This window comes from Apodemus sylvaticus, chromosome 21 (assembly GCF_947179515.1).
Source record: "Apodemus sylvaticus chromosome 21, mApoSyl1.1, whole genome shotgun sequence".
Lineage (NCBI taxonomy): Eukaryota > Metazoa > Chordata > Mammalia > Rodentia > Muridae > Apodemus > Apodemus sylvaticus.
Window position 1 is genome coordinate 6,319,176 of NC_067492.1, and position 27,817 is coordinate 6,346,992.

Below are 27,817 nucleotides of genomic sequence, written 5' to 3' on the forward strand. Positions count from 1 at the left end.
ATCCAAACAAAGGGCGAGGCTCAAAGCAGATTCCCCAGCCTGGCAAAGGACCGACAGTGCCCACAGAGCCCCTTGGACCCCCCAACAGGACTTTGGGGTCACTGCCCTTTGGGCTGTTCCCAGGTCCCCAGTCAGACTTGTCTTGATGTCTCAGAATGTCCACTCGCTATTCCTCCAACGCTAACCTGTGGCCATGTTCAACAGCTCCACTTCAAAAGAAGAGTCACCAAAGAATTTAGCATGGGCTGACAAGAAGGCTCAGTGCACAAGGGACTTGCTGCCTAGACTCACAACCTCCTGGTAGAAAGAGAGAACTGAATTACACACACACACACACACACACTTGCACACACAGAAAGAGAGACAAAGAAAGGGAGATGAATTTACCAAGAAAAATCTTCACTTAAAAATAAAATAAAATAAAATAGGAGAGCAGGGCGGTGGTGGTGTACTCCTTTAATCTCAGCACTTGGGAGTAAGAGGCAGGCAGATTTCTGAGTTCGAGGCCATGAGCTGGAGAGATGGCTCAGTGGTTAAGAGCACTGACTGCTCTTCCAGAGGTCCTGAGTTCAAATCCACAACCATATGGTTCAGCAACCACATGGTGGCTTACAACCATCTGTAATGGGATCAGACGCCCTCTTCTGGTGTGTCTGAAGACAGCTACAGAGTTTGAGGCCAGCCTGGTCTACAGAGTGAGTTCCAGAACAACCAGGGCTATAAACCCTGTCTCAAAAACAAACAAACAAACAAACAAGAGGATACAGATATGGTTGGACACACCTTCAATCCCAGAACTTGGGAAGCAGAAGCTGTGAGTTCAAGGCAAGCCTGGTCTACATAAAGAAATTATGTTTCAAAATAACAAAACAACATCAACTAGTGTTTTGGGGCACAAATTTTGATTCCAGCACTTTGTAGGAAGAGGCAGGTGGATTACTTTGAATTTGAGGCCAGCCTGGTATACATAGTGAGTCCCAGGACAGCCAGGGCTACATGATAAAAATTTTATCTCAAAACATAAGTACACACACACACATACACACACACACACACACACACACACACAAGTGGTTCAAGAGGCTGGAGAAATGGCTTGACAGTTAAAAGCACATCCTGCTCTGTTCTTTCAGAGGACTGAGTTGAGTTCCTGGAGCCCATGTCAGCTGGATCTCCTGTTACTATGTGACACCTCTGCCTGTCGTAGGCAGTGGCATGCACGTGTATATGCCCACACAGGGACACAGGCATGTACACATAATTCAAAATACGATAAACTGGAAAAAATAATGTCTTCGATTCAAAGTCACCTGCCTGTCTGGGGACTCTGTGCTTCACTGACATTTCTATCACAAAGCACAGCTGTGGGGAAAGTGACAGATGGAGAGAGAGAGAGAGAGAGAGAGAGAGAGAGAGAGAGAGAGAGAAGAAAGAAGACTCGAGGAGGAGCTTGGTAGCTGGAATCTCAGACCGAGTTGTAATCAACCTCCTGGACGCTAGCTCGGTGTTTGCTGGCTCCTGGTGGCCTGACCGCAGCCAGGAGTAACAGACAAGCACACAGACACTACCGGGGACAAGCTGGTGTCCGTGCTGCCTGGTCTGCTTGACGCCTGGGTCAGTGGCCCTGCCTCATCGCCATCTAACGGTCTAAGGGCCCAGGAAGGCGGGGCACGCCCCACCTCCAAGAAGAACACAGAGACAGTTCTTTCTGTTCCCAGCCTCTGCGGGCCCAGGCTCTGCTGCCGGCCAGACACAGGAAATGAGACCTCCCTTCAAATATATTTTGCTATTATCATACAGGAAATAACACATGTCAGTGTTGAAATGTCAAGAAGCTGATAAAAAAAAGCACCTTAGTTTTTAATTGAACACCCAGACATAAACACCATTAATGTCTTGTGTTTATCCCGCTAGGTTTTTGTTTTGTTTTGGTTTGGTTTGGTTTTTTTTTAGTGCAAAAAATGCTTTCCCTGGTTGATGGGGTTTTGTTTTGTTGGTTGATTTTGTAAAAGAAGTTTTTCTTTTCTTTTCTTTCTTTCTTTCTTTTTTTTTCCCGTTTCTTTTTTTTTTCTTTTTCTTTTCTTTTTTTTCTTTTGGTTTTTTGGTTTTTCGAGACAGGGTTTCTCTGTGTAGCCCTGGCTGTCCTGGAACTCACTCTGTAGACCAGGCTGGCCTCGAACTCAGAAATCCACCTGCCTCTGCCTCCCAAGTGCTGGAATTAAAGGCATGCACCACCACTGCCCGTCAAAAGAAGTTTTTCTTTTCTTTGTTCTTTTGTTTTGCTTTATGTGACAGGATCTGTGTATGTTGCCCTGGCTGTCCTGGAATTAACTATGTAGATCAGACTGGTCTCAAACCTACAGAGAAATCCATGTGCCTCTGTCTCCCAAATGCTGGGATTAAATGTGTGTGCCACCATGGCTGGGTGTTTTGGTTTTTTAAAAGATTTTAAAATCTTACCTGTATGAATGTTTACATACATACACACACACACACATATATACATTTATATATATATACATACACATATACACATACATACATATCATACACATCATATACATATACATCATATACATGTACACATATACAAAGTGGAAATGACTGGTTTCTTTGGAAAATCAGTTATGACAAATGGCTTGCTGGGGCACACAGGTAAAAGAATGACTTGTAAAAACAGACATGTACAAGAATGTTTTCCCGAAGCAGATACAGGTGAAGCCGACATAAGAGAGGTCATGTGATGAAGGACTATGAATATTACCTCACCGAAAGTGGGAAAGAGAGCATTGGTTTGGTTTGTGCCTCGGGCCCGTTGACTAGCCTTGCAGTTTCTAGGATTGAACCACATCTGCCAATTCGTGCCTGGTGTCTGCCTGCCTAGAGGACTGGTCTGCAGCTACTGAGTTGTATTTGTTGTTTGCTACAGAACTGAACTGCTGCCAAAGAAAATCTAGCTCACCCCTAAAGAACTTTTGTTAAACAGTTCCACTTCCCCTACATCCTAATAGCTTCTCTCTTCCACTACCTCTGCTGGGTGGTAGGCAAGAGGAGAGATTAAATATTTATTAAAAGGAGGTTGCGGGGCTGGAGAGATGGCTCAGTGGTTAAGAGCACTGACTGCTCTTCCAAAGGTCCTGAGTTCAAATCCCAGCAACCACATGGTGGCTCACAACCATCTGTAATGAGTTCCGACATCCTCTTCTGAAGACCGCTACAGTGTGCTTACATATAATAATAAATAATTAAAAAAAAAAAAAAAGGAGGTTGCAGAGGGCTGGAGAGATGGCTCAGCGGTTACGAGCACTGACTATTCTTCCAGAGGTCTTGAGTTCAAATTCCAGCAACTACATGCTAGCTCAAAACCATCTGTAATGAGATCTGATGCCCTCTTCTGGTGTGTCTGAAGGTAGCAACAGTGTAATTACATATAATAAATAAATCTTTTAAAAAGTGTGTGTGTGTGTGTGTGTGTGTGTGTGTATACCACTTATGTCATGTATCTTTGGGGGCCAGAAGGGTGTATTGGAGCCTCTAAAAAAATGATTTTTTTTTTTTTTTGGTTTTTTTCAAGACAGGGTTTCTCTGTGTAGCCCTGGCTGTCCTGGAACTCACTCTGTAGACCAGGCTGGCCTCGAACTCAGAGATCTGCCTGCCTCTGCCTCCCAAGTGCTGAGATTAAAGGCATTCACCACCACCGCCCAGCAAATTATTCATTTTTATTTTGTGTGCATGAGAATTTTTTTTTATTTCATTTTTTCGAGACAGGGTTTCTCTGTGTAGCCCTAGCTGTCCTGGAACTCACTCTGTAGACCAGGCTGGCCTCGAACTCAGAAATCTGCCTGCCTCTGCCTCCCAAATGCTGGGATTAAAGGCGTGTCCACCACTGCCTGGCTTGTGCATGAGAATTTACTATGTCTGTGCACTAAGTGTGTGCCTGCTGCCCTTGGAGGCCAGCAGGTGGTAGCAGCCATCATGGACCAAGCTACAGGTGGTTTGTACAGACCACAGCCATGTGGGTGCTGGGACCCAAACCCAGGCCCTCTGAAAGAACAAGTGCCCTTAACTACTGAGCCATCTTTCCAACCATGTTATATGATTTTTTTCAATGTTTTAGGTAGGTGTTAGGAATATTGCTTATTTGTTTTTTTGAGAATCTTTTTTTTTTTTTTTGGATTTGGTTTTTTTTCGAGACAGGGTTTCTCTGTGTAGCCCTGGCTGTCCTGGAACTCACTCTGTAGACCAGGCTGGCCTCGAACTCAGAGATCTACCTGCCTCTGCCTCCCAGAGTGCTGGGATTAAAGGCGTACGCCGCCACCACCACCTGGCTTTTTTGAGAATTTCATATGTGAAGACTGTATTTATCCCTCCCTCTCCCCCTCCAACTTTTCCTGGGTCCTTCTACTTCCTCTTGTATGTTGGGATTACAAGTGTGTACCACCATGTCCAGCTCCAATAGACAGGGCTCACTTCACTGACTAGCCCCAGGAGGCAGAGGCAGGTGGATTTCTGGGTTCAAGGCCAGCCTGGTCTACAGAGTGAGTTCCAGGACAGCCAGGGCTACACAGAGAAACCCTGTCTTGAAAAAAACAAATCCAAAATGTGCTGGGATTAAAGGCGTGTGCCACCACCGCCCGGTGACCATTTTCATGTCAATTACCACAGCAACATGGGAATTTATCTCTCACTGTGTTTATGTGCAAGCAAAGGGTGCAGGTGTGCATGTTACAGGACACCTTGTGAAGTCAGTCTTCTCCAGCCCCCGTGTGGGTTCTGGAAGTTGAGCTCAGGTTGTCAGGTTTGGCAGCAAGTGCCCTTACTCACGGAGGCATCTCTCAGGTCCACTAATGGAACTGTGGAAAGGAAATGGCCACACCTTAGCTGCAGCATTCAATAACTGGGCTTCAGTTCTTATCTCTTCCTATCTCTGAGCCTCTGAATGACTGCAGTGTGCCACTTTCCTACAAGAGCTGACATTTGTCTTCTTTTAGAAGTCTGTATGGCCAGGCGGTGGTGGCGCACGCCTTTAATCCCAGCATTTGGGAGGCAGAGGCAGGTGGATTTCTGAGTTTGAGGCCATCCTGGTCTACAGAGTGAGTTCCAGGACAGCCAGGACTCTACAGAGAAGCCCTGTCTCGAAAAAACCATGTTGGACTGGAGAAATGGCTCAGAAGTTAAGAGCACTGTCTGCTCATGCAGAAATTCTGAGTTCAATTCCCAGCAACCACATGATGGCTCACAACCATCTGCAATGAGATCCAGTGCCCTCTTCTGGCATGTAGGTATACATGCAGATAGAGCACTCATACATTAAACAAACAAACAAACAAACAAACAAATAAAAGTCTGTGTGTCCTGGTGCCTTGTTGACCATTACAGCACCATTAGGTCCTGGGCAACTCTCTGAGATTCCTAGTTACAACAGGAGAGATACCTGGAGGACTGGTAGTACACACTCATTGTAGAGTGCAGCAATGTACAATTCATGCACACACACAGACTTATGTATATGCAGTGCACATGCATACACACATATATTCAGATCACATGTAGACACACACAGGCACACCAAGAGATGACTGGGTCCTGGCAGCACCTGAGGTGATGCTCTCCATTAGCTCTTCCCCAAGTGGTGCTGATGGAGTCTGGTCTTTCTCTTCTGAGAGGTGTGCTAGCAGCCACGCCCACACGGCCATGCTCAGCTTCTGGCTGGCCCCTTCTGCCCCAGGGGACTGCTGCACTCTGATGCACACAGCCAGGAACTCAGTGTCTCATGTTTCCCCACCCCCACCCCCACCCCCAGGTGACACCTGCCATCGTGCTGGTCAGGGAGGACTCCACAGAGCTTGAGTTCACACAGGTGACATCCCACCTGGATTCTACCAAACAGCTCAAACCCATGCCTTTGACTTCCTTGACCCGCAGAACCCCTAAACGTGTCTTAACAACCGTATTGCCCCTACCCCAGGTGTCTTAGTTTGGATTTCATTGCTGTGAAGGGACACCACGACCAAGGACACCATTGATTACAGTTTCAGAGGCTCACTCCTTATCGTCATGGTGGGAAATGTGGCGGCGTAGAGGCAGACATGGTATTGGAAGAGCTGAGAGGTCTACATTGTGACCCAAAGCATCCAGGAGGAAACTGTCATCTGAAGGCAGCCAGGAAGAGGGTTTCTTTCCACATTGGGTGGAGTTTGAGCAGTAGGAGGCCTCAAAGACCACGTACACAGTGATATATTTCTCCAAATCCTATTCCAACAAGGCCACACCTACTCCAACAAAGCCACACCCACTCTAACAAGGCCTCATCCACTCCAAGGCCGCAACTATTCCAATAAGGCCACACCTACTCTAACAAGGTCACACCTCCTCATAGTCCCACTCCCTATGGGCCAAGCATATTCAAACCACCACACCAGACTGTACACAGCTGGCCAGAGGGACACCTGATATGGATGGCGGCTCAGTCCTTATAGTTGATTCCATTGTCGGGTGACTGCCTGAGCCAGAACCAGCTCTTGGCTCTCTTGAGTGGGAGTCCTCTGTGCCCAGACTGAGACCCTAGAACCCCAGGGACACATGCCTCTGGCCTCTGACTTCATTCTATATCTTCTTTTGTCTCCCAGCTTCACATACTCATAAAACAGCTGAAGTTCAGACTCGGCCAAGCCTCAGAAGCCACTGAGCCTATAGCTAGTCAGCAGGCGCCTGGGCCGTGCAAGGGGCCCGTCTTAGTCTGGGTTCTTACTGCCATGACAAAGCACCCTGAACAAAAAGCAAGTTAGCGGGGGACGGTCTAGTCACATTCACCAAAGAAAGTCAGGACTGGAACTCAAATGGGACAGGAACCTGGAGACGGGAGCTGATGCAGAGGCCATGGAGGGTGCTGCTTACTGGCTTGCTCCTCCTGGTTCTCTCAGCCTGCTTTCTTTTTTTCTTTTTTCTTTCTTTTTTCTTGTGTGTGTGTGTGTGTGTGTGTTTGGTATTTTTCAAGACAGGATTTCTCTGTGTAGCCCTGGCTGTCCTGGAACTCACTCTGGAGACCAGGCTGGACTCAAACTCAGAAATCCACCTGCCCCTGCCTCCCAGAGTGCTGGGATTATAGGCGTACACCATCACCGCCCGGCTCTCAGCCTGCTTTCTTATAGAACCCAGAACCACCAGCCCAGGGATGGTACCACTCACAATGGGCTATCCACAGCCCCATTGATCACTAATTGAGAAAATGCCTGGATCTCATGGAGACAATTCTTCAACTGAGGCTCCTTCCTCTCTGATGACTGACTCTAGCTTGTGTCAAGTTTACTCCAAACCAGCCAGTACAGGCCCTTTGACCCGCAGAGTCAGAAGCCACCCTGAGCTCCTGACCACACCTACGGTCACCCTAGAATGTGTCTTCAGGTGGCAGCCACAAGCTTGTAACCCGTGGCACCTGTTTCTTCGGACATTCTCAGCAAACACCCTTCTCTTATGTGGCTCCCAGAATCCCCGTAATCCACTGCTAACATGACACCTTCCTCGGCACACACAGGTACAGGGACTAAATTAGCCACGTTTTTCTGGGTGCCTTGGTCTCAAGCAGGACAGGGTGGGGACTAGAGTTAAGTGTTACAAATGGTAAAAAGGACATGATTTCACACACTGGCCACAAGGGGCGCAGGAGCAAGGTTAGGAAAAGGGCAGGGCTGTTTGCTGAGTTTATTTATTGTCTGCAGGCTGGTGTGGAGAGCAGAGAGGCTAAGGCCATTCATTGTAAGACAAACAAGACCTCACTGACATTTAAGTCTCCACTGTGCAAAGGAGAACCTGTGGGGCTGGAGAGATGGCTAAGCTGTTAAACGCTAGGCTCACAACCAAAAATATCAGAGATGAAACTGCACATATGACAGCTACTGACATGTCAAATTGCACCGGAACACTGAAGCCAGCACAGTGCTTACTGTCTGTTGTGCTGTCCCCGTGCAAGAAGAGCCTTGGCTTTAGGAACAGGGGCAGGCCTCTGCCACCCTGAGGTGTGGTGGGCAAGACCTGCTTCTAGTAAGTAATCAGTGGAAAGGGGGAGGGAGGGGGAGCCAGGGGCAGCAACTGAGGTGGAGTGGAGAAGAAAAGGGACAGGGGAGAGAGAAGACTCAGAGAGAGGAGAGAGATAGGAGGAAAATGGGCTGAGAGAGGAAGGGAAGGAACCCCAGATAGCAGTCAGTCACTGCTATGACACCATTTGTCAAGACTGCTAAGACCTCTGGGTAAAACCACAGAGACCAGAGAGACTGGCGCTGCGGTAGCCATGGCAGCGTGGGTCTAAGAGGCAGGCGGGAGCAGAGTCGTTGAGCGGCACACCAGGCGGAGCCCAGGGAATGGGCATCCTGATTTTAGTCTCTCTTGACTTATCTGGAACTTTGATGATATTCTTAGCAGGAGTCCCGGGCTGATGTCTGGATGTTTCTCCCCTCTCTTTTCCGTCCTTTTCATCAATAACCTAGTTTTTCCCCCCCTCTTCTTTACATATTTTTGTGGTGGAATGTTTTTCCATGAACCCATTTTAGAACAGACAGAAACAGTTTCTAGGATTTGAAGTGAAGTTTTTTTTTGTTTTGTTTTGTTTTTTGTTTTTTTTCTTCAAGACAGGATGTAGCCCTGGTCTTCCTGCCTCTTGAACTCACTCTGTAGAGCAGGCTGGCCTTGAACTCACAGAGATCTACCTCCCCCTGTCTCCTGAGTGCTGGTATTAAAGGCGTGTGCTGAACTGCTACCACCACTGGGCCAACATACACTTCCTCTTGTGTGTGACAATGTTCAAATCCAAGCTCTGTTAGGTCAACGTTAGGGTGAGCTACCTCCCAAGTCCTTTTCTGTAAGTTATAAAAGAAAAATGATTTTAACATCCAAAAGCCATTTAAAAAAACAAAAACTGGGCTGCAGAGATGACTCAGCGGTTAAGAGCACTGACTGCTCTTCTTCTGAAGGTCCCGAGTTCAAATCCCAGCAACCACATGGTGGCTCACAACCATCCGTAATAAGATCTGATGCCCTCTTCTGGAGTGTCTGAAGACAGCTACATTCTTTAAAAAAAAAAAAAAAAAAGAAAATGGAACTACTTCTGAATCCTCCAGGCCACTGGAGTGCCAGGATGGGGCTCATACTGGGTCTCTGCCTTGGCAGAGACGAACATGGCACCGCTCTTGCTGTGGCTGCCCTGCCCTCATAGCACTGGCACGATGGTGTTGGAACTGAGGCACTGTAGCGGGTCCACTCCTTGCACTGCCGCACAAATGCCTGCTGCTGGAGTCTTCCCCAAGGCTGAGGCACAAACTGCTGCAGCCAAGCAGCATTGGGGAAGGGCTGACGATGCCTTCTGGGCACCAGGATGCCCTCAAATGCCTGTCCCTGAGGGAGAGAGCTCTTCAGTCTCTGGGACTTGGGAAAGTGTTATACATGGCAGCATCTCTAAGGATTTCCACAACCAGGATGTATTGCTGAACCTGGTTTGCAGGAGTAGGGAGTCCACAGAGACCCAGGCATTGCTCTCTGGCCACACTGTCACCTCTCATCCCATCCCAAGTTCCTTTTGCCATCACTTTGGTTAAATTTAAAAACAAAAACAAAAAAAAGTACTTTTAAAAAGGAGCTGGAGAGATGGCTCAGCAGGTAACAGCACTGACTGCTCTTCCAAAGGTCATGAGTTCGAATCCCAGCATCCAAATGGTGGCTCACAACCATCCATAAAGAGATCTGACACCTACAGTGTACTTACATATGATAAATAAATAAATAAATATTAAAAAAAAAAATAAAGGAGCTGGAGAGATGGCTCAGCAGTTAAGAGCACTGACTGCTCTTCCAGAGGTCCTGAGTTCAATTCCCAGCAACCACATGGTGGCTCACAGCCATCTGTAATGGGATCCGATGCCCTCTTCTGGGTGTCTGAAGACAGCTATAGTGTACTCACATACATGAAATAATTCTTTTTTTAAAATGGAACTACTTATAAACTGTAGAGGCATACACAAAAGAACACTTTAGAATCAACTTTCTATACTTAGGAATATTGATTTTACACACTAAATGGATTTCAACCTGAAGTGACCACCCACCACCCTTCATACCAGTTCTAAGTGATTTTTTTGTTTGTTTGTTTCCCGAGACAGGGTTTCTCTGTGTAGCCCTGGCTGTCCTGGAACTCATTCTGTAGACCAGGCTGGCCTCGAACTCTGAAATCAGCCTGCCTCTGCCTCCCAGAGTGCTGGGATTGCAGGCGTGCACCACCACCGCCTGGCATTCTAAGTAATTTGAAATGCCAGCTTTTTATACATATATTCAAGACTAGGCAGGCTAGCTGGCCTTGGCTGGCTTTCCTCCTGTGGGTTCTGGGAAACAACCTCAGGCACTATTGCAGGGCCTTTGCAGCCGAGCTCCCTTCAACCTCCTCCAAGCTAGGAAGTACAAGCTAGTAGAGCTGCTGAGGAGGTTAAGGCGGCAATAATTGAGAGTTCAAGGCCAACCCAGATTACACAGAATTCCAGCCCTGATGGGCTCCATGATAAAAACCCTCGATCAAGGCAAGGAAAGGCAGGAGAGAAATGGCTGAGGTTAAGGCTCTTAAGAGGATCTGTTTGGTTCCCAGCATTTATGCTTGGGAGCTCACAATTCCTTTAAAAGACTATATATATATATATATATTCTACATACATACATACATGTGTTTCGTCTACATGTACCCTGTGCTTGCACGGGCCAGAATGCAGCTTTGTACACATGGACTAGTTATAGATGGTTGTGAACAACCAAGCACGCAGGTGCTAGAAGCTGAACCCTGGTCCCCTGCAAGTGCAGCTAGTGCTCTCAACCAGAGCCTTTACCTGCAGCTCCAGGGGGGCGTGATGCACCTCCCTGAATACCTGCAGGCACCCACCCAGGCAGAGCTAACCTCAGCAGGCCAGCCCATTCCAACTGCTCCTGCAGAGGACCAAGGCTTCCCAGTGCCCAGTGCTAGTTTACAGCTCCTACAGTGTGCAGAAACACATGAAAGGACTCACACACTTAGAAGGTCACAGACCTCTCGCTATCCAGGGCTACCTGCATAGGGAACGCCTGTCTCAAAGCATAACATGAATTTACATACTTAAAACCAAAGAGAACAAGGGGCTAGAGAAATGGCTCAGGGGTTAAGAGCACTGACTGCTCTTCTGAAGGTCCTGAGTTCAAATCCCAGCAACCATCTGTAATGGGATCCAATGCACTCCTCTTCTGATGTCTGAAGACAGCTACAGTGTACTCAAATATAATAAACATATCTTAAAAAGCCAAAAAAGAACAAGAGGCAGGAGGATCTGAGTTTGAGGCCAACCTAGTCTACACAGATACAATACAGTGACTGTCTCAAACAACCCCCAAAGAAATGTCCAAAATGGCTTATAGCCCCTATGGTACCAGAGCTGCTCTGTAGTAATGTCCAATTGCATCCATAACCTGGTTATCACATTGTCCTCCACATCTGGGATGAGAAACGGCCTGGCAGGGTGGGTAAGCACACTTGGAGAGGGCTGGAGTTTAATTCCCAATACCTCAGACAGAAATTTCATTTCCACATCTGCAAGAGAAGCTTCTGCCCCCTTGTGGACACTCACAAGTGACTGACTCTAGCACCATCCCACATGCTGTCCTCAACTGGCTGGCATGTTACCCAGGACTCTTCCCAGCAGCCTCAATCCCTCAAACTCAGGACTCACACGGAGTAGTGCCTGGACAAAACAAAAAACCCCAGGCCCCCAAACCTCTGGGGCGCTCCTTGAGGTTTGTATGCGGTAAGAACATCCCAGGAACCACAAGCAGCGCAGAACTGGGCTCACATGGTTCTAAGTCATGGTTAGGGACAAACAGCTACAAGCAAATTACTACCAATCCAGGCACTAGCCTTTCTCCAGGCTATGGTTGATGAGTGAGTTACTGATACAGCAGTGGCCACCCCAAGGAAAGACCTGAAGTTAAGGAATTTTAGGGCTGGGCTGCAGCATCTACCATGAATGAGCTCAACAGTTAGCCCCCTTACCTTGCCTAGACAAGACCCACCATGCTCAAACTCAGTTCTCAGGAACACCTTCTAACACAAACCGCAAAACACAACTATTACACAGAAATCCAGCTTTGCTTTATGGAAAATTTATTGCAACTCTCCAGCCCCGCGTTACTTCTTCTTCTCAACGTCTTGCTCCGCAGCTTCCTTCGCCCTTTTTGCTCGGATGCCAAAGAGCCGGGCATTGGCACGGGCCATGCGGAGACTGGCAAAAGCCTTGAAGTTCTTCTCTTCTTCTGTGATGACTCTGGCCTTTTCCTTTTTGTACACCTGGAAAGAGAACAGAAGTCAAGACCTGACAGCCTGTGCACAGGACCAACACTGCCACAGCCCTCTGGGCACACACAGGGGTGTTACCACTTGGTGACAGGTTGAAGAGAGGAGGATCCTGAGTGTAAGCTACCCTAGACTACAAATTACATCCCAACGCAGCTTTGGCCTATATATGGAAATATCTTAGAAAATAACTAGGGATGGAAGGATGGCTCAGCTGTTAAAAGCACCAACTGTTCTTCCAAAGGTCATCAGTTCAAATCCCAGCACCCACATGGTGGCTCACAGCCATGCGTAATGATATCCGACTCCCTCTTCTGGTGTCTGAAAACATCTACAATGTACTTATATAATAAATCTTAAAAAAAAAAAAAAAACCTAGAACCATGGCTTCAGTAACAATATGTGCTGGTAAGGTAGGCGATGTCACCCTGACACGGCCAAAGTCATCACAGAACAGGACATTCAATGAGAAAATGTACCCCCCCCCTGCCTTTAACCCCTCAGAGCAGATGCAGGTTAGAGGACAGCCTGGTCTACTGTAGCAAGGGCTACAGAGAAAGCCTGCTGTGTATGTGTGTGAGGGTACAGCCCGCCGTGCACAGGCCAACCTCAGCCGGAGGGTCTGGGCTCTCACAACAGCACTTCCTTCTCCCCATGGCCTCAGCCTCAGCTCTGCCTCTGGGTTCCTGCCCTGACTATCTCCAAGGTGCAAGTGTAAGGCCAAACTTAGTTTTGGTCATAGCATTTCATCATAGCATCAGAAAGCACACACACACCCTGTCCCCTTCAGAGTACACTCGGAAACACTCCAAACAAGTAGGGAATGCTAAGTTAGGATCAAGCACATTTCTAAAGAAACACCAACTCATCCTTTAAAGTCTTGGAGGCGAATGCCTTAAATCCCAGCACATGGGAGGCAGGCACAGGTGGATCTCTGAGTTCAAGGCCAGTGCAAAGCTCTGAGAAACACTTTCTCTAAAAACAACTCCCCACCACCAAGACTGGGATGTTGTTCCCAAGAGGTAACTTCCTTTCACCAGCCTCCAATGTCTGCCCCAACACACTTTATATCTGCCAATCTTGTCTAAAGTATTAACCAAGCCAGGCCTACAACAGGGTCCACTTACATTCCGGATGGGCATCACAGGTCCTGTTAGCTGGGTGGCCAATTTAAGTTCTTCAGCCTGTTTTTAAGAGTAAGAAAAAGAAGTTGAGTCCAGCTTTCTTTCTGATGCCTATTACAGGCCCCATTACCGGCGGTGTGCTTTTGTTCCTAAGGACCAGGCTGCCGGGGCCTGCAGCGCCCAGCACTTTGAAACCTGGTGTGCTGGCTTACTATTTGGTCTCCACAAAACAAACCCATCCTTATCCCACACTGACAGGACACCCATGGATCCTTGTTACAAAATTCTTCACACTTCTGAATACTAAGATACTGTATGTACAGATGTATTCCTGAATGACCTGGTAGGGAGTGAACTCTATAGCACAGCATCAAATCAGGCCCCAAGTCAACAGCTTCCAACATTAACACAGGAAAGCCCAGGCCCACCACAGTAGTTCCGACCTGATCTGCACAGCTCACTCCCCCAGCATGCGCCCATCTCCCACTGCTGCAGTGTTTTGAAAGGCTGCATTCATGTCTACTGACAGAGGCGGACCCAGAACCCAGACTTATCTACAGCACTTACAGAACTGTCTCCCTTCTTTGGCGCGGAAGGCCTCCTGGGGAACAGTATGAGTTTGGAGCGGTACTCCTTCAGGCGCTGCACGTTGGCCTGCAGTGACTCAGTGGATTTGTTTCGCCTCCTTGGGTCCACAGAGATGCCGATGGTGCGAGCCATCTTCTTGTGGATACCGGCCACCTGTGCGGGAACAGACCCGGGTCTAACACCTCGCCGCCACCCCCCATGCTGGCCCTGCCGGGAAAGCTCGGTGTCATCAGATGGAAAAGGGTTCAAAAGTACTTTCATCAAGAATGTACAGCGATTCCGGAGAATTGTCATCATTCCACCGAGCCCAGGAGTCCTGGACGGGGACCCTGCCCTGCCGCGCTCACCCTGAGTTCCTCCAGGCTGAAGCCCCGGCCTGCGCGGACCTTGGTGTGGTATCTGACGGTAGGGCACCGCACGATGGGCCTGATGGGGCCGGACGCGGGCCGAGGGGCGATGCGGCGCGCCTTCGCCTGCCGGGCCTTGCGTCTGCAGGAGAAGCACAGCAGTCACCTCTGCCCCACGCGCGTCCACGCCGCGCCCCGCCCCGGCACGCACGCAAGGCCCGCGGGAGCCGTACCTGCGTATCTTGCGTGCCGGCTGGTTGAACCAAGTGTCCACTCGCTGCTGCCAGTCCTTGTGGAAGTGGGGCTTCAGGATCATGCCATTCCGGCTGGGCGCCATGGCTGCCTAGGGCCGCGAGGGAGAGGAGTGCGGCAGGTGAAGGCCAGAGTCCCGAGCTCCCACCCCGGGCCCTCCCGCCCCTGCCCTGGCTCCATGCCGTCGGCGCCTGGGCTCCTCCATGGCTGCCCGGGCGGTCTCTGCGCCGATGACGGCGGATGGAGCGCGATGGAGCCCGATGCAACGCGATGGAACGGCCGGCGATAGAGACTCACCTCCTATACAGGAGAACGGCCGAGCGGAAAGGACCGGGCGCCGCAAAGCACCCTGGGGTTGTAGGGAGGCAAGCCAGTCCTAAACACCAATCAAAATCAGGTGACGGGGAAGTGACGTCACTAGAACCCGCCCACCGGCGAACCATCACCTCTCTAGCCGTCCGGTTGCGTATTCTCGCTGGTTCCTAACCTTGCAGGATTGGAACTTACAGCGTGCTCAGGGGCGCACAGCTAGATCTATGAATTAACTCCCTAAAAATCTTTTCCCCTCCTGGGTCTAGTGTTCGTGCCCCGTCCATTCAGATACATTTATGCTTCTTTCTTTATTCTTTTAAGAGGTGTGGTCTGTGTTGCCTAGACTTGCCTGGAACTCATGTTTCCCCAGAACTGAAGTATGCACCACCATTCCAGACTTTTTTTCCCCTGAGATTTTTATTTATTTTTACTTTATTTGCGTGAGTGTTTCCCTGGCTGTGCGTCGGATCCCCGAGTACCGGAGTTACTGGGTGCTGAGAAGAGCAATTTCTCCAGCCCCAAACTCCCCATTTACGTAGCCTAGACACTTCGGGAGGATCAGGTGTGACCAAATGCAAATACTGCATTCCTAGCCACAATAGCAGAGACAAGGACAAAACATGAAGCAGCCCAGGCATACTGCAGTCAGGCACCCGTACGCCTATGACCCTGTCTTTTTCATTCCTCACTGTCAACTACCAGGATTCTTCCTGATAAAAACTCCACTATAGACGCTGTAGAAATGGCTCAGTAGTAGAGAGCTATAAATTTCAAAATCCTCATTATACTCTGGGGTCTGATGTCACAGGCCCATAATCCCAACTATTCTAGAAACTGAGACAGGACAACAGCAATTTCAATGCTTCTTGAGCAACTTAAACCCTCTTTTAAAATGAAAAATGAAGGGCTGGCAAGATGGCTGGGGTCGAAGATGCTTGCCACCAAGAGTCTGACCATTGGATTCCTGGGACCCACGTGGTAGAAGAAAACTGAGCTCCCCAAGTATGTCTGCTGAGCTCCGTATGTGCCCCATGATATCCTCTCCCACATACACACACAGAGAGAAAAGAAAAAAAATATTGGATGAGAGACTAAATTCAATCCTCAGTAGGGGGCAGTTACTTTTTGTGTGTGGGTGAGAAGACCAGAAATTGATGTTGAGCCATCTTCCCAACCCAGAGAGAAAATGTCTGTGGAAGGAATGCCCCGTTTCAAGGTGCATTTCTTTGAAGCAGTCACCTAGCACTTAGCACGTGCTTTCTCAGACCTCTTTCAACGTTCCCAAGTATCTGTCTCTTTCTACTATCAAAGATTACTTGGGAGGCAGAGGCAGACAGACTTCTGAGTTCAAGGCCAGCCTGGTCTACAAAGTGAGTTCCAGGACAGTCAGGGTTACACAGAGAAACTGTCTTGAAAACAAACAAACAAACAAACAAACAAAAACAAAAAAAAACCCCAAAAACGAAACAAAAAAAATTACTTCCATGTCCATGACCAGCTTTTCTTCCTGGACAGACATGCTGCAGACTCATGTGAGTTCCAGCTCAAGCTGCAGTGCTGCTGTAACATTGGTGAGTGTAGGAGATCTGAACCTGAACCACTGCTGAGAATCAAGTTAGGGAAGGAATGGGAAGATGTCATCTGAGGTGTCCTCTGTTGCATAGAACCAAGATGGACACAGAAGTGAACAGTTACACAGACGCGGCTGAGGCCATTGTTCAAGCTGGAGCTCCAGTTCCTGGTCTCCTGGGCAGAGACCTCTGCTGACAGGATTCTGCCCAGGAGCTCCTTGATAAGGCCTTGCCTGAGAGGCATGCTGTGCACAGGCTGGCACCAGCTGACTGGCCCCAGCTGCTTATGGCTGTGATGTGCTCACCACTGAGGCAAGCTGCTCCTGCTCGAGCCCCTCCTTTCCCTGTGGCTGCTTACAGAAACTTGGGTGTTTGGAAGTGTCAGAAAACTCTAGCCTAATCCAGCTTCCCCCAACCCCCACCTTTTCTCTTTTTGGTTTTTCGAGACAGGGTTTCTCTCTGTAGCCCTCGGTGTCCTGGAACTCACTCTGGAGACCAGGCTGGCCTCGAACTCAGAAATCCGCCTGCCTCTCCCTCCCAGAGTGCTGGGATTACAGTGTGTGCCACCACCGCCCGGCAAGGCAGGGTTTCTCTGTGTAGCCCTCGCTGTCATGGCTCACTCTGTAGACCAGGCTGGCCGTGAGCTCAACAGAGATCCCCTTCCCCTTTCCAGTAATAAGCTTTTTTTTTTCTTTTTAAAGATGTATTTATTATAGTAAGTACACTGTAGCTGTCTTCAGACACTCCAGAAGAGGGTGTCAGGTCTCATTACAGAGGGTTGTGAGCCACCATGTGGTTGCTAGGATTTGAACTCAGGACCTTCGGAAAAGCAGTCAGTGCTCTTAACCGCTGAGCCATCTCTCCAGCCCCCCTCCCCATTCTTTTTTGATCTTTGAAGATTACTTACTACTTACATGTGTGAGCCTGCAGTTGTGTGTGCCACGTGTGTTCATGAGCTCAGAGGCTGGAAGAGAGCACTGGACCCCTCGGAACTAGTTACACAGCCATATAGGTGTTGGGAACCAAACCCTGGGGTCCTTCCATCCGCAGAAGCAGTGCATGCTCTTAACCACCGGGCCACAGCTTCCTGTCAGGTGGCAGTGTCTCTGGATTTGGTGGTGCACAGCGACAATCCCAGCAGGCAGAAGGCAGAGAGAAGAGGGTCACTGGAAGCATCACGCCAGCCAGGGTGACGTGATCCAGACCTGGTCTCCAAAACACAAACTCACGGACTCAGTGTTGACAGCATTTACTTGTTCTTGCAAAGGACCTGCATTTGATGACCAACACCCACAAGGTGGTCACAGCCATAGCTGTAGTTCTGGGGCCCAGTGTTCCCTTCTGTCCTCCAGGGGCACGCACGAAGCACATATTTGTGGTATACACACACAGACATGCAGGCCAAACAAAAACAAACACGATCTATAAAAAGAAAAAACATATGCATACAAAGGCGGGCAGACAGGACTGTCGGGAGGCCGCTTGCATTTACTCCCAGTCCTTGATTTCAGAGGTGGGGTCTCATTACATAGCTCTGGCTGGTGTGAGCTCTGTAGGCCAAGTACGTGGGGCCCAACACACACCAACATCTACCCGTTTCTGCTTCCCAAGTGCTGAGCCTAAAGGCTGTGTGCCTTTTTATTGTGTGTGTATGGATCTGGGCATGGACTGGTCGGAGGACAACTATGGCAGTCCAGAGACTGAACTCAGCTTACTAGGTTTGCAGAGTTATCTTGCCTGCCCAAGACCCTGCTTTAGAGAAATCAAAACCTAATTATGTGCTAATCTTTGGTTAAAAACTAGAACTCGGGGCTGGAGAGATGGCTCAGCGGTTAAGAGCACTGACTGCTCTACCAAAGATCCCAGCAACCACATGGTGGCTCACAACCACCTATAATAAGATCTGACTCCCTCTTCTGGTGTGTATGAAGACAGCTACAGTGTTTATTAAACTTACATATAATAAATAAATAAATCTTAAAACAAAAACAAACTAGAACTCAGTGAAACTCAGAATTTTTTATTTTATTTTATTTTATTTTTTGGTTTTTTGAGACAGGGTTTCTCCGTGTAACCCTGGCTGTCCTGGAAATCACTCTGTAGACCAGGCTGGCCTTGAACTCAGAAATCCGCCTGCCTTTGCCTCCCAAGTGCTGGGATTAAAGAACTGCGCAGCCACCCCGGCCCAGCCAGAATGTTCTTATAAACCCTTCCCTCCCTGGTGGCTTCCCACTGCCCAGCAGCCTCCTCCGGTGCACCATGCTGGGCAGGAAGAACAGTGCACTCTGACAGGAAGCTTCTGTAAGCCAAGCTCCTCACTCTAGCACACAGCAAGGGGTGGAGGCAGCACAGGCGGGAACTAGGAACCAGCAAATGCCTGTGGCTACCCCGCATGGTCTTAACTCCAATGCCCTACACAAGGGGCTCTTCTCTTGCAGTGAGGGACACAAAGACCCGAGACTGCGCAGCTCAAAAGCGGATGCCCTGTCCCAAGGTGTACGCTGCACAGGGCTAGGCGGGGGAGGGTCCCCACTTGCACACAGCGGTAGGTGGCAGTATTAGAATCTTCCAGGATCCAGTGCTGCTTCTGACTTTGGCCGTCGATGAGGGAGCTCTCTGAGGAGCACAGCTGGCTCCGAGGGTCTTTCATCTTGGATCCTATTAGCATTCTGAGGGAATCCAGGACACAAAGGCAATTCAAGCATACACACTGCACTTCCCACATGAAAAGCAGTACACATGAAAGGTTCCTCTGCAAACAATTTACTAGTCATAAATCAATAAATAGATATCAGAAGTCTTCATCAGAAACCAGAGAGCTGACAGAGGCTGAGGTTCACGCTCAGGTGAAGAGTCCAGGGGCTGATGGCGCTACTGACAGGCCCTGTGGTACCGCAGGTGCATGGAAGAAGGCCTTTATCTGGGCCCTGGGGGGCGGGACTAGGGAGCCGGAGCCTCCTCCTCCCCTGAGGCTTGCTTCTCCTTTTCAGCATCAATCCATTTCTGTGGTGCGATCATTTTCTTTGGCCCATGGGGCGGCGGGCCAATGAGCGCCTCAATGTCCTCATAGTTTATCACTTCCTTTTCCAGAAGGGCATTCGCCAGCTAGAAAAACAAGCAGAGCAGTGTGAGTGCCGGACACGGGTGAGAGCCTGGGAAGGCAGAGCATCAGAGATGGAGCCCCATCCCACAGGAGGCCTCTGTGTCCCAGGGAAGCAGGAGGGCTCCTCTGTGAGTGAGCAGGATGCCTCCAAAAGGCCAGCTTCCCAGGGACACAGGCGCAAAGGCAGCTCGGGCAGAGAATCGCTCCCTGTGTTTACCCTAAGTCATCTGTCAGCTGCCAGCCCCATTACTGTTTCTATTTCCTTTCGAAAGCTCTGCTTATTTCTGGCAACTTCAATTTCCTTCACCAAACAAGGTGTGTGTGTCTGGGAGCAGCAGGCGGGGGGCTGAACAGAGAGGCTCCGGCTTGAACTGTGGAGACAGGTGCTGACCGACACAACGGGGAGGAAATCCTGCTGCTTGGAATCCATCCTGAATACCACCATTTTATTGCCAGACGGGGTATCACTCAGGCTGACTTCAAACCTGCTATGCTCCTGCCTCAATTTCTTGAGTGCTGGGATTACAAGCATATGCTACCATGCCCATCCCTGGCCCAGGAAATATTTCTAAAGGTCCTGTGTCTGTGGCCATATCCTGCTACTTCTTGCTGTTTGAGAAAAGTCTTCCAAAGCTGGGCATATTGGTGCACACCTTTAAACCCAGCATTTGGAAGGCAGAGGCAGACAGGTCTGTGAGTTCCAGGACAGCTAGGAGTACACTGAGAAACCCTGTCGGGGAGCACGGGGGGTGGGGGGGGGATATGGACATAACTTCCAAGGGCTGTGTGTGGAGGAACACATCTTCAATTCCAGGACACCAGAGGAAGAGATAAAGGCACACGGGTCCGAGGCCAGGCTAGGTCCAGACCAGCTAGGGCTACATGGTGAAACCCTATTTCAAAACAAAACCAACAAGACTCTTCCGACCCAGCGGTCAAGGCGCTAGTGCTGCATGACTAAGGGTGGAGGGGAGTCTCTGCCGAGCTGGCTTGACATGTGTATCATCAAAAGACAGAACAGGCTCTAGCTGATCGGGGCTGTCACCATTGGCCATGCTGACCCCTCCACTTCTAGGGGCTCCCGAGATGCTTGTCCCCACATGCCCTCACCGCCTGCAGCTTGTCCAGGTTGTCCAGCAGCACCTTCTCAGTGTGTCTGTAGGCTTTGGCCACCAGCAGTTTTGCTTCCTGTAGAGGAGTAGGTCCGGCATGAGGAAAGGTTTGGGCCGTGGCTCACGGACTCACTGGCTGCCAGCTCCAGCACCAAGGCGCAGAAGGCACAGGCCCACCAGCAGGCCCGTCTTCCACAGTGCACAGCAGCAGTGTCTCCCCCTCACGGTCTGAGACGCCCAGGCCGGGATGCACCCCCACCAGCCACCTTTACCCTAGAAAGAGCGCCTGGATGACCTTCTGCTGGCTGGACTGCACGAGCAATGGCGATGGCCCTCAACAGAGCCACAGTGGCCGTGTGCACAGGCTCTGCCATTTGGTATCTTTAGTTGACATTTCCCCAGTTCTACATCTAGTTTTATTTGGCCCCATTCAGAACACGGTACACAAAACCCCACCCCCGTTAGGCCATGCGGCATGCTCATCTGAGGGTGAGGGCGCAGGCTCCTACAGTAGACCTAGAAGCCTCTCCCCAAGGCAAAGGTGTGCAGTGGGAAGGTCTGGGCCCACTCACATGGTCCATCATCTGCTGGAGGCCCTGGCTGAAGGGACGACGTCCAATGCCCGCAAGGCCCTCCTGTGCCTCGGGAAAGGACACAGGCCCGATGCTAGGAGCCATCCCGAACTGCTTCACCATGGAGTAGGCAATGCGGGTAACCTTCCTCAGGTCATCCTGGGCCCCTGGAATGAAGAAAGGCAGGAATCCTGGAGAGCACAAGAGCACAGGAGCACCTGTCCCAGGTCCTGTCACAGCCCAAGGAGCAATGCCCAACTTCCCAGAAGGCGATGCTTAGAACCCGCAGGACATCAGACGCTGGGCAGGCACTCTGCTGCTCTTTCTTACGGCCTTTGCCGTGTGTCTGCACACACGGGCAGGACTTGGTTCCCTTCTTTCACAATGTGGGTCCTAGGGACAGAACCCATCAGCAAACTTGGCGGCAAATGCTTATAGCTGCTCAGCCATTTCACCGGCCTCGCAGTGACGCACTCCAGCCTATGGCCAGCTCTGTACTAGGGGAGCCTGTCACTCTTTGGTTTGATGGTTTGTTTTTTTTTTTTTTTTCCCCGTTTTTCGAGACAGGGTTTCTCTGTGTAGCCCTGGCTGTCCTGAACTCACTTTGTAGACCAGGCTGGCCTCGAACTTAGAAATCCGCCGGCCTCTGCCTCCCAAATGCTGGGATTACAGGTGTGCGCCACTACCGCCCGACGGTTTGATGTTTTTTAAGAGGGTTTTTCTGTGTAGATCTCACTGAACTGGAACTCACTCAGTAAACCAGGCTGGTTTCGAACTCAGAGATCTACCTGCCTCTGCCTCCTGAGTGCTGGGACTAAATATGAGCACCAACACCTCTTGGCTATCTTTTGTTTGTTTGTTTTGGTTTTAAGCCTGTCACTCTTCAGGCGCGATGGATGCCCTGAGACCCACCATGACCTTTCTGGCGATCCAGTGAATGCTCTGCTATTCAGTTTGATGAGGCCATAGCCGTGAGCAGTTACATTTACAATCACATTTCCAGTCCATATACATGACGTTTTGGTATCTGCCCAGATCTCTGGCCTGCACATACCTTCCCCCAGCCTCACCCTGACAAGAGCACTGAGCACCAAGAGACAGGCACGACAGTGCCCACGCTGACAGCCCCACCCAAGGGCTATCTCCTCACCAGAGGTGACCCTGCTGAATGAGATGGCTTCAGCTGCCCGACCGCCTAGGGCCATGCACATGCGCTCAAACAGCTGCTCCTTGGTGAAGAGGTACTGGTCCCGAGGGAGGATCTGAGAGAAGCCCAGAGCAGCGTTTGTTCGAGGTGCTATGGAGACCTGCAGAAGAACAAACAACTTAGCAGGGAGCATGTGGCCTCAGAGAGAGGCAGGGCCTCCTAAAGCTGTCATCACTCACGGGATGCCTCAAGGAACCAGGGCAGGCCATCCTACCCTTGCCTTCTCTCCCTACAATCCAATGCCAGACACTGAGGAAGAGGCGGGACTACTGCTCTGACGGGCCAGGAAAAGCCTGCTTACTACAGAGGAATGCAAGCAGAGCGGGTCACCTGTGAGCCCCAGCTAGAAGCGAGCATTAACAGAAGTCAGGGCTCAGTGGGAAAGAGCTCGCGTAGTGTGTGCAAGGGTTCGATTCGCAGCACTGCCTGGAAATAAGAAAAGTTGGAGGCTGGAGAGATGGATGGCTCAGTGGCAGGCTGGGGCACTGGATGCTCTTTTTTTTTTTTTTTCCAAGACAGAGTTTCTCTGTGTAGCCCTGGCTGTCCTGGAACTCACTCTGTAGACCAGGCTGGCCTCGAACTCAGAAATCCACCTGCCTCTGCTTTCCAGAGTGCTGGGATTACAGGCGTGCGCCACCACTGCCTGGTTTACTTGGGACTTAACCTCAAAGTCCCAGCATCTGCAACTCTGGCTCCAGGGCATTCTCACTTCCGGGAGTACCAGGCACATACATGGTACAGAGACTAGACTCAGCCAAATACCCATACCATAATAGAAAGTTTTTTTTTTTTTTTTTAGCTTTTTAAGATATGTCTTTTTTTGTAACCTTGGCTGTCCTGGAACTTATTCTGTAGACCAAGATGGTTTCCAACTCATAGAGAACCATCTGTCTCTGCCTCCCAAGTGCTGGGATTAAAAATGTTTAAAAGACGGTTTAATAAGGACATCTGTGGTCATGACTAGTCTTGGTGACAGATCACAGTGACTGTCAGACCAGTAACAGTGCCTCCGTTTCTTTCCCAGAACATAACCATGCCACTGGCTGGCATACATAAACCAACTGACAATTCTGAGAACAAAATGAAATCTTGAGTTTGGTTTGTTGGATTTTTTTTTTTGAGACATTATTTTTCTTTGCCACTGAGTTCATTAATGTCCAGCCTGCCTTGTGCTGGGTCTGGGCACCAAATCAGCGACTGCTAAATATGTCATGGGACAGCAAATCGGAGTTAATGTCCTGTCAGTCCCACCCACTCTACTCTAAACAGACGACTGACCCATGTAGCCTCTGTCCTAGCTCTGTAAACAGCAGAGAACTGAAAAGGGAGCCCATGCACTGTTGGCTATTGGCTGCACTGTCGCATACTGCACTGTCGCACACTGCACTGCTGCATACTGCACTGCGGGGTGGAACAGCGGTGCCCCAGGAGGTAAGCGGGACGCCTGTCTTATCCATAACCCTGGCCTCTGCAGGGTCTCTGTGCAGTCTACATCATTTCGGGAAACTGTCTGAAATAACCACTTGCTGCCCTGAGTGGAAGCGAGTTGAGCTCTCCCCCATGAGGCCCAAGCAGGAAAGGACAGAGGCCTTGGACGTGGGAAATGTCCTCTTAGCCTGCTAACTGAGGCTGAGGCTTCGGAGCTTCAGCCAGAGTGATGCCAGGTGGGTGGTAACCTTTTCTCGCACATAGTACAAACACGTGTGGTATCTCCAGACCAGATGGGTGAGGCCTCTGGAGCTCAGGCCTGCTGCTCACCACAGCCTACCTTCATCACAGCCTCTGTGTGCTCCAGCAGCCAACCCACCAAGGCGTGGCCAGACTCGTGGAAAGCGACCACTCTCTGCTCCTCCTTGGAAAGGATCTTACTCTTTTTAGCAGTACCTGAAGGAAGTCAAGGCAACAGCAGGCTGTGGGCACTCCCGGCGCCCTCGTACTGCTTGGCGCTTCTGTAGTGACAAGCTCTCTCACTCCGACACCACCCACACTCAGATCAAGGGAACTCTGGGGAGGAATGGAGTGGGGCTGACCTGTCTCAGGAACTTTCGGACACTAACAATTCTTTAAGAACTGACAGTTTTCAACCTCACAAGTGACACTGACTTTGTCACTGACAGGATGAGGAGAGGTCCCTCTGCTGCCGTGCTGAGACGACAGCCTCACACCTCAGGGGCAGGTCCACTTAAACTTCCTTGCTCAGTTCTGTTCATTCACCACTCCAACCTTTTTGGGGGGGCAGGGGTTGGAGTGGTGGGGTGGTTTTGAGACAGCGTTTCTGTGTGTAGTCCTGGATGTCCTGGAACTCACTCTGTAGACCAGGCTGCCCTCAAAGAGACACAGAGAACCGCTAGTCTCTGCCTCCTGAGTATTGGAATTAAAGGTGTGCGCCACCACCACCCCGCCCAAACTTAGTTCCCACCCTGGGCATCTTTTCGTGTGGTTGCTGCTGGTTTTTAAGACAGGGTCTAGCTATGCAGCTCAGGCTGTCGAGTGCAACCACACCTGACCTGGAGTTAATGTTTAGGACACATGTCACAAGGTTCCCAAGGCTGGAACCCTGGAAGCAGCAAGTTTCTGAGGGAGGGGCAAACGGCTGCTGTTACTCCCTGATCTCTTCATGCCAGTCAGCAGACGAAAGAACTGAGGATGTCTGTTTCTTACTAAAAGATGGTTTTGTTCCAGTAAGGTGATATACCTCTGTGAGTTTTAAGGCCATCATCGGTCTACATAGCAAGTTCCAGGCCAACCAGGTCTACACAGAGACCCTGTCTCAAAACAGCAAAGCGAAGCTTTTGGGTAAGCACCATCACAAAGCCACCTCATTCATTGGACATTATGAAACTCACAGAGATCCTCCTGCCTCTGCTTCCCGAGGGTTGCGATTAAAGGAGTATGTACCATGCCTATCCTTTTTACTCTGTAGACATAGGTGAACTCCTCATCTTATACCCCAAACGATAGTATTACAGATGTGTGCTAGCACATGCTGGACATGAAGAGGAGCAGGTATGTCCTCCTTAGGTAAATTACAGTATCTCAGATGGAGGAAAGGCGACAGTGCCCTTGCTACTTACGTAATTAGAATATTACATTAATACGGAACATTAGAGCCTGGGTCTAGTCTCTACCCACCCCTAATCTGACGGCCCGAACAAAGGGTGTGGCCCTCGTACCTGCAATGACCCGCTCCACCGCATACTCAAAGTTGAACGTGTGGACGGATGTGTGGCCCTCCCGCGCGGCATGCAGTGCGGCCTCATTGCAGATGTTGGCGATGTCGGCGCCTGTCAACACAAACCACAGGCAGGGGTGGGGAGTGCTGCTGCCTCTGCCCTGTCAGCATTCAGGAAAAGGAGAGAGAGGAGGGAGACTCAGCTTTTCATGAAGAACAACAAAAAGGACAAGAGAGCAGGGCAGTGGTGGCACATGCCTTTAATCCCAGCACTTGGGAGGCAGAGGCAGGCAGGTTTCTGAGTTTGAGGCCAGCCTGGTCTACAGAGTGAGTTCCAGGACAGCCAGGGCTACACAGAGAAACCCTGACTCCAAAAAACCAAAAAAAAAAAAAAAAGGACAAGAGACGGAAGAGGAGACAGAGGCCTAGGCTACCATTCCTGCCATTCCTGGGAGGCTGAGGCAAGAGGACCATGCGTTCTAGGGGAGCCGAGTCTACACAAAGGAACTCTGTCTCAAAATAGCAAACAAAAGGGGAAAAAGGAAAGGAGAAAGGAGGCCGGGTAGAAGGGAGGGAGGGAGGAGGGAGGACAGCGTTCTGCACCCTTCCCTCAGCTTTCACAGAAGCAGCTCAAGCCAGCAGTGTCTGGCTCATCTGGACCTCACAGTCCTTCCCTGTCTGCTTCTGCGATCCTGTGTCACCCGACAGTGCATGTGTGTACAACAGGGCAGGCATGGAGGGCTCAGAGTCCACAGAGGTGACTAACAACTGGAGGGCAGTCACGAAGGCATGGCGTGTGAGAGGTGAGAGAGGGCTTCTGTTCTCCAGTAGAGACAGGGCCTCTGCTGCAGCCTGGGCTGCCCTCAAACTCCCAGCAGCCCTTATGCCTCAGCCTCTCAAGTGCTTATGATTAAGGCACAGCTGCCGGCCTGGCTTTAAGGGAATTTTAAATGCACATTAACCTTTAAAATAAAGCTGTAAAGAAAGGAAGCCTAATTGTGATTTCTAACTGGAAATCACCTAGGGAGCGGGCGGCAGCCTGGTGGGACAGTCTGAACTGGAAGATGGTCTCTGTGTAAATGCAACACAGAGAACATAGTACACAGAGACTGCAGGCAGACTATCTCACAACGCTCTGATGGCACAAACTCTAGGCTTGTCATGATAGCTTCTGCTGCTTGGTAGAGACATCACAACTGCCACCTGAGGAGTCCTGTGGGCCGCAGCACTGCTACCTGCTGCTTCCACCATCCAAGAGGAAGGACCCTCTTTTCTGTCCCTCTGCTGCCCGCAGTCACACTGACCTCACTCAGGCCTGCAGTGACGCGTGCCTCAGAACAGGGACAGCACTCCCATGGGGGGACGGAGGCTGCTCTCCCTCACAAATATGTGTCTTAGGCGGATGTCTTACCACTGAATCCAGGTGTCAGCTCTGCCAGCCGCTGGGAGTAAAAACTGCTGGGCTGGGTCAACTTCAGGCCTTTCAAGTGCTGCTCAAAAATCTCCCGCCTCTCCTGTCACGAACGGGGAAGACAGTTGAACTGAGACGTGCCTGACAGGACAGCTCCCATCTCCTGCAAGCTCTGTGAAGGAGCCTTGCTGTCCGTCACAGCAACACTGGCTTTCCTATGGTTGACATTCTCAGTTGTTACCCACGATTTGGAAACCAACTTAGAGCCCCAAGCAGCAGTTCAAAGATGAAAGGAAAATAAATTAATAGGGTGCAAGTGAAGCATGCCACACCTGTCACACATGCAAGCGTGCACGTCACACGCTCTGGGTCCCGACGTTGTCAGGAGACAGGCAGCTTCCCTCCTGTGGAGTGGCAGCCTCTGGGGCTGCCCCCACACCTCTGTCCAGTGGTATTAGCAACTCCCCAGCCCCTGGGTCTGCTCTCCTTCCTTCCACAGGGACCCTCTGCCCACACCGTTAATCCCTGCTCTCAAGACTATAATGAGGACTCCTAAACCATGGACCAAACACGAGTGTGTGAGGGAGAGGCAATCAGGCAGAAAATCCAGGTTTCCAGGGCTTTCATCAGATAACACACTTCTAGGACAAAGTGTAATTCTTAGAGGCGAGACGGTTAGAGGCTGGAGAGACGCTCA

At 50.1% G+C, this 27,817-nt stretch overlaps 2 protein-coding genes and 1 non-coding gene across 4 annotated transcripts in view; all 3 read right to left on the reverse strand.

Moving 5' to 3' along the window:
* Positions 1-12,137: 12,137 nt before the first annotated feature.
* On the reverse strand, positions 12,138-15,052 carry Rpl13 (ribosomal protein L13). The gene is made up of 6 exons (XM_052166912.1): positions 14,958-15,052; positions 14,642-14,751; positions 14,409-14,550; positions 14,041-14,214; positions 13,477-13,533; positions 12,138-12,343 (listed from the first exon to the last, which is right to left on the reverse strand). Exons 2-6 carry the CDS (start codon positions 14,743-14,745, stop codon positions 12,185-12,187), a joined length of 636 nt encoding a protein of 211 aa, XP_052022872.1. The 5' UTR covers positions 14,746-14,751; positions 14,958-15,052; the 3' UTR covers positions 12,138-12,184.
* On the reverse strand, positions 14,271-14,357 carry LOC127672240 (small nucleolar RNA MBII-202). The gene has a single exon (XR_007974898.1). It is a non-coding gene; the product is annotated as a small nucleolar RNA MBII-202 (small nucleolar RNA).
* Positions 15,053-18,543: 3,491 nt separating the features above from the next.
* Spg7 (SPG7 matrix AAA peptidase subunit, paraplegin) overlaps positions 18,544-27,817 on the reverse strand; it is a 33,252-nt gene continuing 23,978 nt past the window's right edge. For both annotated transcript variants that reach the window (XM_052166379.1, XM_052166378.1), the window contains exons 11-17: positions 27,121-27,223; positions 25,711-25,821; positions 24,306-24,421; positions 22,481-22,637; positions 21,331-21,497; positions 20,757-20,834; positions 18,544-19,648 (exon numbers count right to left, since the gene is read on the reverse strand). In XM_052166379.1, coding sequence (XP_052022339.1) covers positions 19,484-19,648; positions 20,757-20,834; positions 21,331-21,497; positions 22,481-22,637; positions 24,306-24,421; positions 25,711-25,821; positions 27,121-27,223 — 897 coding nt within the window. In that variant the 3' untranslated portion in view covers positions 18,544-19,483. The remainder of the gene's footprint in view (positions 19,649-20,756; positions 20,835-21,330; positions 21,498-22,480; positions 22,638-24,305; positions 24,422-25,710; positions 25,822-27,120; positions 27,224-27,817) is intronic.